Source organism: Hippopotamus amphibius, chromosome 1, assembly GCF_030028045.1.
Source record: "Hippopotamus amphibius kiboko isolate mHipAmp2 chromosome 1, mHipAmp2.hap2, whole genome shotgun sequence".
NCBI lineage: Eukaryota > Metazoa > Chordata > Mammalia > Artiodactyla > Hippopotamidae > Hippopotamus > Hippopotamus amphibius.
The window spans coordinates 16,483,484-16,493,453 of NC_080186.1; the positions used below are offsets into that span (position 1 = coordinate 16,483,484).

General features: G+C 57.4%; 1 protein-coding gene across 4 annotated transcripts in view; it reads left to right on the forward strand.

The window, feature by feature from the left end:
- Positions 1–9,612, forward strand: part of ALPL (alkaline phosphatase, biomineralization associated) — a 58,637-nt gene extending 49,025 nt beyond the window's left edge. For 2 of the 4 annotated variants that reach the window (XM_057744341.1, XM_057744349.1), the window contains exons 7-12: positions 708–851; positions 2,765–2,834; positions 4,920–5,054; positions 7,112–7,303; positions 7,789–7,908; positions 8,593–9,612. In XM_057744341.1, the coding sequence (XP_057600324.1) occupies positions 708–851; positions 2,765–2,834; positions 4,920–5,054; positions 7,112–7,303; positions 7,789–7,908; positions 8,593–8,858 (927 nt within the window). In that variant the 3' untranslated portion in view covers positions 8,859–9,612. The remainder of the gene's footprint in view (positions 1–707; positions 852–2,764; positions 2,835–4,919; positions 5,055–7,111; positions 7,304–7,788; positions 7,909–8,592) is intronic. The other 2 variants (XM_057744364.1, XM_057744356.1) reach the window with 1 other exon arrangement.
- Positions 9,613–9,970: the final 358 nt, after the last annotated feature.

Consider the following 9,970-nt stretch of genomic DNA (forward strand, 5'->3'; position numbering starts at 1 on the left):
GTCCGTCTGCCCGAGTGGGTCAGCACAGTGGGTAAAATTAGCCTGGCGGGGACTACACAGACGTGGGCGCTGGCCCGCTGTCTGCCACGCTCCCAGCTGGGCTGCCCCGAGACCTCCCCGGCTGAGGCCTCCCGCCTGTGGGGGAAGGAGGCTCTCAGAGTCCCCATCCTCACCTCCGTGGATGCAGCAGAGCCCTGGGGCCGGGGCTGGAGCAGGCTCGGGTTCCAGTCCTGGCTCTGCCCCTGGCTGGCCATGTGGCCTTGTGGGAAAGAAATCACATTTCTGCACCCATTTCTTTATTTGGAAAACAGGTGACACGGGTTCCCTTGCCACCTTGGTATGACGTTGAGTGAGAGCGTGTATCTCAAGTCCTTCGTGCCTGACACGCGCTTTGTAAATGGTAGTATTCTCGCAGGAGCCCAAGTTATGTGTCGGGCTTCTGGAAAGCCCGAGAAGGGAGGTTAGCTCCAATATTTCACCCAGAAGCCCAAACCACAGTCCCAATAGACTCATGATTTCATCCCCCCGAGCTGGAGAAGCGGAGGCTCGGGGAGGGCGGCGTGGACTGGAGCCGGGACTTCGTCACGCTGAAGAGGCATCCACTGCTGCCCCCCGTGGGCCTCCAGGACCCCAGCTCTCCAGGCGGGGCCTCTGGAGCCTCTGGACGTCATGGCGCCGCAGGGTACTGATGGCTGTGTCCCCTTTAGGTGATCATGGGGGGCGGCCGGAAGTACATGTTCCCCAAGAATAGAACCGATGTGGAATATGAGATGGACGAGAAGGCCAGGGGCACGAGGCTGGATGGCCTGAACCTCATCGATATCTGGAAGAGCTTCAAACCGAAACACAAGGTAGCCTGTCGGGGGGGGCCTGATGGCTGCAGGGGCCGCCTGCGGTGGGCGGGGCTGGGGGAGCCCTCTCTGAATCCGTGTTCATTTCTGTAGAATGGGATCATAATTCTTGCCTCTACAGGTTCAAAGGGCCTTAAAGGTAAATGACTGGCACATAGTAGGTGCCAATCAGTGCCTTCCTGCAGGCAGTAAGGAGGAGGGTGGGCCAAGGAATAACCTGCATGGACATTCTGTCCACCTGCGCCCCTACTGTGTGCAGGGCCCTGGCCAGGCATGCAGTCCAAAGGATGAATCAGATGGTCAAGGAAACGTGGACCGCTGTGTGCTTGGATGGCGAGACGCCCAGGACCTACGGGAACCCAGAGGGGACAGACCACAAGGGAGGGGCTGAGAAGCCCTCACAAGGCGGGGAGGGGGAGGAGGCAACATTGGGAGGATCTTGCAGGCAGAGGTGGCAGGGAGGGGCCAGGCCAGGGCACGTGCTGGCCTGGGGAAAGGATGCTGGAGCATGGGAAGGCTTGGGCTCTGGCTCCCTGGAGCAGCTCTGGCCCTTAAAATCCATCTGCCAGCTGCAGGGCCTGGGGCAGCTGGGGTCTGGAAATGACTGTGGTCAGGGCTGAAGACAGTGGGGAGCAGCCTGGCAGCCACTTTGATGTCACTCTGGGGTTGGGTTTCTGAGGGTTCCACCACTGGCCTCTGGGGAGGCCTTGTGGGATGGGGCTGGGCCAACAGCGAGGTGGGGGTGGGGGCTAGGGAATGGCCCCCCGGGGCTGGTGGGGGTGGGACTGAGCTGCTTTGAACCTTTCCCATTCCTTCTGAGTCAGCTCAGGCTGGACCAGAGCCCCATCCCGCCCCAAGCCAGAGAGACACCGCCACTCCCAGCCTCAGTTTCTCTACCTGGAACATGGGAACAGAGCTTAATCCTTCGTGCCCAGGCAGGGGGCTTACCCTGGAGCTCAGTCTAGACCCCAAGAGGAAGAGAGGGGCCCGCATCCCTGGACAGGACAGGGTATCACTTTGGGGTTTCAGATGAGCCACACATTCTTTGCAAATCATGCCTTAGTGTGGGTTAATCTGTGTGTCTCAGTGTCCCCGGCTGTAAAATGAGACGACAGCAACCACCTTGTATGGGTGATGTGAGGAACAAATGAAGTAACACAGGGGAATCATCTCAGTGAAGCAGGGCACAGCGGGGGAGCCCCACTTTCTTAGCCTTCCCACCCTCCTTCCCATAGCAGCGCCTGAGGTTCAGAAACCTCTCATCCCGATGCCATTGGCCAGAGAAGGCAAGGAGCTCTCCTAAGGACACACAGCTGATTCCTGGTAGTTCAGGACCCTCCAGTCCAGGCCTGAATGGTGCCACCTCCAGGCAAGCCGGCCAGCTCCTTCCATGGCCTTTATGCCCTGGGGAAGCAGCTGTTTTTAATCTCCATCCCTGTAGGTGGGGTCCCCAGGGCAGAGCTAAGGCTTTGCTTCCTCCCTGGCTCTCCACATCTCTCAGAACACACACAGCCCTTACCTCTCAGGGGGCACTCAAGGCCTCTTGTGATCTGTAACTCCCTCTTCTCTGCTCTGTGATCCCTTCCCCTGCTTGGAACTCTACTTCCTGACCCCAGGCTGCTCGATTCCTACTGGTCCTCCAAGGCCCCATTAGGACATCACCTCCACCAGGAAGCCCTCCCTGATCCTGCCTGTAGGCTCACAGCTCCCCCTGATCTCAGAATTCTCATCTCCTTGCATTAAAAGCGCCTATTTATTTGCCATTTTTTGAAGGCAGGGATGGTAGGTTCTCAGGGAGGGATTGTTAAATGACTGAAGAAAACCAATCCGTGCCCCAGTCTCTGAGACCAGCTGGGGTCTGTCCTTCTGACTCCCCCAGCCCCGGCATGACTGACACCGGCCCTTCCTCCTAGCACTCTCACTATGTCTGGAACCGCACCGAACTCCTGGCCCTCAACCCCCACACCGTGGACTACCTCTTGGGTAAGTGGAGAGGGGTGGAGTGGACATCCAGCTGGGTGCCCTGGGGCCAGGGTTATGTGAGCCAGCACCAGGGCTGCCCCCCTACTTAGGGACCTTTGCCCTCAGGCTCCAGGACCTGGGAGAGGTGAGGGAGGGGTTCTGGTTCATAGAATTAGACCTGAAATCTGCTGGCTGTGCAGGGTGAATAGCTCCACGGAGCACAAAGGAAAACAAAGCCCAGAGAAGGGAAGCGACCTGGGGCATGCTACACAGCCAATTAGAGTTACGACCCAGGTGAGTCAGAATGCTGGCTGGACCTGGGACTTAAACAGATCCTAGGCTGCGGAGCAGGGAGACCAGAGTCAGCCCTGCTGTGTTGCCGGGGCCGAAGCCAGCTACATTGTCTCCACTGGTTTTGACTAGAATTACTCCCTCCTCCCCAGGGAGTGGGAAACAGGTGTGAGGCCTGGGAGCAGCTCCAGGCGAGGTGAAGTGAGGCCCTGAATACCACCATGCAGACACCTGGGTCCTCTTTCCCTTCTGGCTGTGGGGCCAAGCAAATGGTGGAAAAACCTCCTGCAAATCTTTCTCAAGGAGCACAGCCCCTGGGTCCTGGGTGTGTCACGGAGATTATGGGCTTAGAGCTGGGCACCTGGAGGATCCCTCAGACGCACAGCTCTCTGCTTGCCTGGGTCACACAGCACACACCCCGTATCCCACACAGGCTGTGCAGTTAAGCGTGTACCTGTGGAGCATGAAAGTTCTATTTGTGGATCTTAGAGCCAAAGTGCTGGGTTCAAAGCCAGCTCCTACCACCCATGAGCTGTGCAGCCTCGGGCAAGTGAGTTTTCTCTGTGCCACAGTTTTCTCTTTTATAAAATAAGGATAATGAATCCTCTATAAAATGGGGATAACAATAGGGCCTACCTCAGGGTTGTCATGAGGATTAAATGAGCTAATGTATAAGTTATCTGTTGCTGTGTAACAAATTGTCCCAAAACTTTACAGTTTAAAACAAGAGTAAACAATTATTCCTTCATAGTTTCCCTGGGTCAGGAGTTTGGGAGTGGTTTAGCTGGGTTTCTTGTGAAGTTGCAGTCATCTGAAGGCTTGACTGGGGCTGGGGCTTCCAAGGTGGCCACTCATGTGGCTGATAACTTGATGCCGGCTGTTGGCAGGAGGCCTCAGTTTCTCACCACATGAATCTCTCCATTGTGCTGCTTGAGTGTCCTCATAGCATGGTGGCTGGCTTCCCCCCCCCACCACCACATGTAAAAGTATGCAAGGCAGAAGCCACAATGTCTTATGCCCTGGCCTGGAAGTCACACACCGTCTCTTCTACAGTGTTCTATTGGATGCACAGGCTAGCCCTAGTCAGTGAGGGAGGGGCATCCACGGGGCACGAATTCCAGCAGGCAGGATTATTGGGTACCATCTTGGAGGCTGGTGCCTAAGTACTTCCAAAGCACGTAGGGCAGCATGTGGCACAGAGTAGGCACTCTGTTCATTGGAGCTCTTGTTTGACTGCACACACCTGTGGAAGGGCAAGATGTTCTGGAAGGACAGCCAGGACCGGAAACACCAGCCCAGTACATGTGGAATCTTGTGACATGGGCAAAGAACGACCACTCTCCTTATTTCACAAAGGAAAAAACCGAGCTCAGTGAACAGAAGGGACGGTGACCCCAAACCTTCATCTGTTTCACCGCACCGGGCACTGAGCCCTTCAAACCTGACCTGTACATGATGTGTAGCTACACACCCAGGCTGCCTTGTCCAGGGCACAGTCCTCTGCCATGTCCAGGGCTCTACGGGCTCGGGGTGATCTAGTGGGTTGGAATCCCAGGTCTCCCACTTAGCAGCTGAAAATAGCAAGTTACTGAACACCTGAGCCTCAGTCTCCTCCTCTGTGAAATGGACACAGTGGTCCCCCCTCACCATGGCGTGGCTAAGAAGATGAAAGGAGGCAGCACTCCCAAAGCACCTGGCACGAGTCAGGCCCACAGGAGCCACCCAGATGAGCTTCCATCGCCCCCTTTACCCTCAAGTTGCGTGTGGGGAGCCTGTGCTCCCTGAGACACCCACATCCTCCTGGGGTCTCCTCAGGTCTCTTTGAGCCAGGGGACATGCAGTATGAGCTCAACAGGAACAATGTGACTGACCCTTCGCTCTCCGAGATGGTGGAGATGGCCATCAAGATCCTGAGCAAGAACCGCAGAGGCTTCTTCTTGCTGGTGGAAGGTAGGGGCCCCGGGCCTGACTGCAGGGCCGCTTCCCTGGGAGCCTCCAGATGGGTTCGGGGTAGGGCAGCCCAGCTCTCAGAGAGAACTGTCCAGTTTGGGGGTGAGCAGGGAGATTCCCTTAGGGAGGATGGGTTGTGGACGGAGCAGGGAAAACGGGGTGGTGCTGAAGCTCCCAGCGCAACAAGCTGCTCTGCTTTGGGCGTGAAGATGGCTTACTAGTCCAGGAAGGCTTCCTGAGCGAGGAGGCTGGTTTCTTCCTTTTGGAAATTCCTCCCCAAGGCCTGGCTCTGGGGGGGGCATGCAGGCCCCTCAGCTTCACTCCTCCCAAAAGACAAATCAGCAGGCCCCGGTAGACAAATGTGCCCTTAGCAGCTGCCTGTCTGGGCCCAAGGACGCCAGCCCAGGGTCGTCCTCTGTAGATACCCCTCAGTCTGCGGGAGCCCTCGCAGCTGGACAGCGGACCTCCACTGTTACTAGGCCCGTGCGGGGCCAGCTTCAGAGAGGAGAAGGCCCAGGGCAGCCCTGGTATATCCTGGCGTCCCCTGGGTGGGGAGAGCCAGGCCCTTCAGGAGGCAACCATGCAGTCTGCTGCTATTCCTGGGGTCTCCCAGTGCTGTTGTGAAGCCTGGAGTCGTTGTCCTGGTGCTGCCACCCCCTGGCTGTGTGACGGCTGCCTGTACATTTCTGTAAAATAAGGCGAAAAATAGCCCCCCTCGCCAAGAAGGGTTATTAGCACCCACTGCGTTCAGAGACTTAATGTACTTGGAACAGGGCGCAGCAGAGAATAAATCCTCGATGCTTCTATTATTATCATTATTACGATTACACAATAGGAAGTGAGAGGAAATGAAAATGTTTCCAGGATCTTCCAAAGTTCTAACAACCATTGTCTTTCATGTTCTAAATGGACACACACACACACGGACGGATTTGCACACATCCTCTCGCCACACATACGCCCATGCTCGGGCCCCCCCACCCTCCAGAGGCCAGCGGCCGCCAGCCCAGCTCGGCCACTTTCTTGCCAAACCCCGGGGTTCCCACTCAAGCCCGGCGGTCTCAGCCTGGCCCCGAGCGGGGCTCTGATGCTGGGGAACCAGCCAGGAACCAGCGGTGGTGAGCACGGGCTCCCCTGGGAGTGCTCCTCTTTGTGAGCAGGGCCAGGACGGGGCCCGCCAGACCAGCTGCTCCCAGAGCCACAACAAAGGAGGGACCCACCCTGCCAGCTGGCCAGGCCAGAGTGGTGAGGCCCGGGCCAGTGGGAAGGAGGGCGCCCAGGCGCCTAGGCTCAGGACCCTCAGAGTTGGGAGTGTCCACCAGGCATTGTCTTTGTGTTAGAGATGGGAGGCGTTCCCTTAAGTCATGCAGCCTTAGCCGTAACCTTTAAGCCACATTTAACGCCAGGCTTCCTGTGCCCACCTGGGGGAGGTGGCATGAGGTACAGGCTTCCCTGGGCCTTTATAGAAGCCTGCCGTGAGCACTGTCCAGGCACTGAGGACTTTTTCCCTTTTAGAAGTGTGCTTTACACTCAGAGGGGATGTATTCAAAGTGGAGATGGAAAAACAGGGCTTTAGAGTGAGTCACACCTGAATTCAAATCCCAGCAGATCCCACCTTGGACCCGTCACTTCCCACTCTGGCCTCAGTTGCTCCATCTGTAAATGGGGCTGATTGTACCCATCTCTGCCCATGGTGGTCGTGAAGGGAAAACAAAACATCAGTTTGTTTTGCCCGGCACCTAGTTGACTGTCACCTAGTAGACATACTGGCCTGCTGGATCTCTTCCCTACCTCTCCGAGGTCTTCAGGGACTCCTAGCAGCTGAAGAAGTGGTGCTGGGAGCAGTGTGGGGTGGTGGATCTGCTTTAAGCCCTGGCTTTTCACTCTCCACGCGTGGGCCTATGGTCCAGTGACTTGCCTTCTGAGCTGCTGTGGAGTCGAATGGCTGCATCAAATGGCTGGTGTGGTGCCAGGCCCAGGGGCGTTCCCTGGTGGCCACGGGATGGGAATTGGGGGTCCTGCCCCCTCACTGGAGGCCTTTGTCCTGGTGTCCCAAGGGGGCAGGATTGACCATGGACACCACGAGGGCAAAGCCAAGCAGGCGCTGCACGAGGCGGTGGAGATGGACCGGGCAATCGAGCAGGCGGGCGCCATGACCTCCGTGGAAGACACACTGACTGTCGTCACCGCTGACCACTCCCACGTCTTTACCTTTGGCGGGTACACCCCCCGTGGCAACTCTATCTTTGGTAGGTGGGCCTCCATTGGGGTGGGCACTGAGCACTCCCAGGGTCTGCCATCTGGGAGCAGGAGTGGGGTGGGAGAGCTGGTAAGCCCAGGGCCTGGCACGTATGGGACTCAGAATTGGGTAGGGAGGAGAAATCACTGACGTGTAGGGGAACACAGGACGGAGGATGGAGTGAAGTGATGCCTGGTGGGGGGAGATGGGTGGCTACCTGGGTGATGGATGGGTAGAAAAATGAGAGGGAGGATGGATTAATGGACAGGGGAGAGGAGAGGATGGATGGGTGGGTGGATGGGTGGATGGGTGGTTGGACGGGTAGATGGACAGACCAACATATGGGAGCATGTGGGCACAGTGAAAACTGAGGGATGGTTGGTTGGAAATAAATTGGGTTTGGAAGGTGGCTTCCTTAAAAGGGGACCCAGGGGTTGCCAAGCTGGGGAGTGGGGACTGTACTCCTGGTGGTCCAACCGATGTCCCCCTGTGCAGGTCTGGCCCCCATGCTGAGTGACACAGACAAGAAACCTTTCACCGCCATCCTGTACGGCAACGGGCCTGGCTACAAGGTGGTGGGCGGTGAGCGAGAGAACGTCTCCATGGTGGACTATGGTGAGACTGCAGGGCTGGGAGGGGACCGGGCGTGAGCTGGGAAGCAGTGTAGTCCTGTGGTTAAGGCTGGGGGTGGGGTGGGGGTCTCCGGATAGCCAGAACTTGAGTCAGAACAGTCTGAGTTTGAATCCCTTCCTAACATCGAGCAGCTCTGTGACCTTGGGCACATACCTTCACCTTCCTCAGCTCCAGTTCCCTCCATATCTACTGAAGGGTTGTCTGAAGGGCTGGCTGGGTCTGATGAGCCTAGCGTGGTGCCTGGCATGTGCAGATGCTTGCTGTGTTGCACTGTCATTTTTACTGGCTGTATAATATTCCAGTGAGTGAGCCTTCCCAGTTTGTTTATCCAATTCCATATTGTTGGGTGTTTGTTCATGATGTCCCCAGCAGCCCCTGGGGGCCTCATAGCACAGCCAATGATAAGAGGCTCTCCTGGGTTGACTCTTCTCTTCTCATCCAGAAAGCCCAGATGGGGTCTAGGGGTTGAGAGTGTAGGCTTCTGTGTCAGAACAGACTCAGGTCCAAATCCTGTGGCCTGGTGTGAAATGACTTCCCCACCCTGAGCCTAGCTTCCTCTTTGATAAAATGGGGCCATTCGAGCCAGCCCGGAAGGGGCACGGAGAAGCTGCTGCATCGTGCCAGGCCCCCGGGAGGCTCTCAGCACGTGTTTCTTCTGGTCCGCAGCTCACAACAACTACCAGGCCCAGTCTGCCGTGCCCCTGCGCCACGAGACCCATGGCGGGGAGGACGTAGCCGTCTTCGCCAAGGGCCCCATGGCGCACCTGCTGCACGGCGTCCACGAACAGAACTACATCCCCCACGTGATGGCTTACGCGGCCTGCATCGGTGCCAATCGCGACCACTGTGCCTCCGCCAGCTCATCGGGCAGCCCTTCCCCAGGCCCCCTGCTGCTCCTGCTGGCCCTGCTCCCCCTAGTCGTCCTGTTCTGAGGCCCCAGAGCCCAGGCACCCACCAGCCCATGACAGACGGCCGGCCTCCCTCTCCCAGTGCTGCCCTCTGCCTGGCAGCCCACACCTCAAGGGGGGCGGGAGGCAGAGGCCTCCACAGCCTCTGCAGCTGCCAGAACGGGGACCCAGGAAACCAAAGTCTGCCTGCTGCCCACCTCGCTCCCCTCTGGAATCCTCCACTGGGGCTAGACCAGTTGCTGGCCTCCAGCCTCCACCCCCACCTGCAGCCCCTTTGGCCAACAGGGTAGGTTTCTCTCAGGCAGGCAGAGATCATAGACTGCAGAAATTCTCAAAGTGTCTTATTTTTCTAGCAGACATATTTCTCCAGACCCAGAGGCCCGGGAGCTTCTATGGAACATTCTGGATCTCACCCTCCCACTCCCTTCTCCTTTCCTCTGGAACCCACCAGGCCCCACCAGGCTCATGTCCCTGACCCCAAACCCAGTCCTAACTGCAGGGAGACCAAGTCCCCCTCCTCAGGATGGGGGTTTGCTCACTCACTCATTCCAAGGCTGCCCAGGGTTCCCAGGAAGTCAGCTCCTGGGACTGGCTGTCCAGGGTGGCCCAGGCTGGGAAGAGCAGCCTGGCAAAGCAGACGCCTCCCAGCTCCGGACACACATGCCGGCTCCTCTCTGAAGCAACTCTCCTGTTTGGAACAGCCAACAAATTTTCTCTTTTTGGTGTTGGTTAAAAGGGAACACAAAACATTTAAATAAAACTTTCCAAATATTTCTGAGGACAGGACTGAGTCTTTGTGGTCAGTGAGGAAGAGACTGAAATAAGCTCATTTCTCTGAGAAGAACTGGACTCAGGGCCCAGGAGCACAGGTGGGGTTGGACGGGGAGAAAGGGGTCTCCTGCTGACCTGGGGGCTTCGCCACTTATTACCTGGGGGACTTTGGACAAAGTCCTTTGTGTCTCTGCCTTTCCATTTCCTTATCTGTAAAATGGGAGACAGCCCCACTCCGGCGTTGCCAGGAGGGCACAGTGCCTCTGTGCCCTGAAACCCACAGCAGGAAGACCTTCAAGGGCCCTGGGACGCCCTTGCTACACGGCGCCCACAAACGCCTGCCCACTCAGGCCCTCTGTAACTGC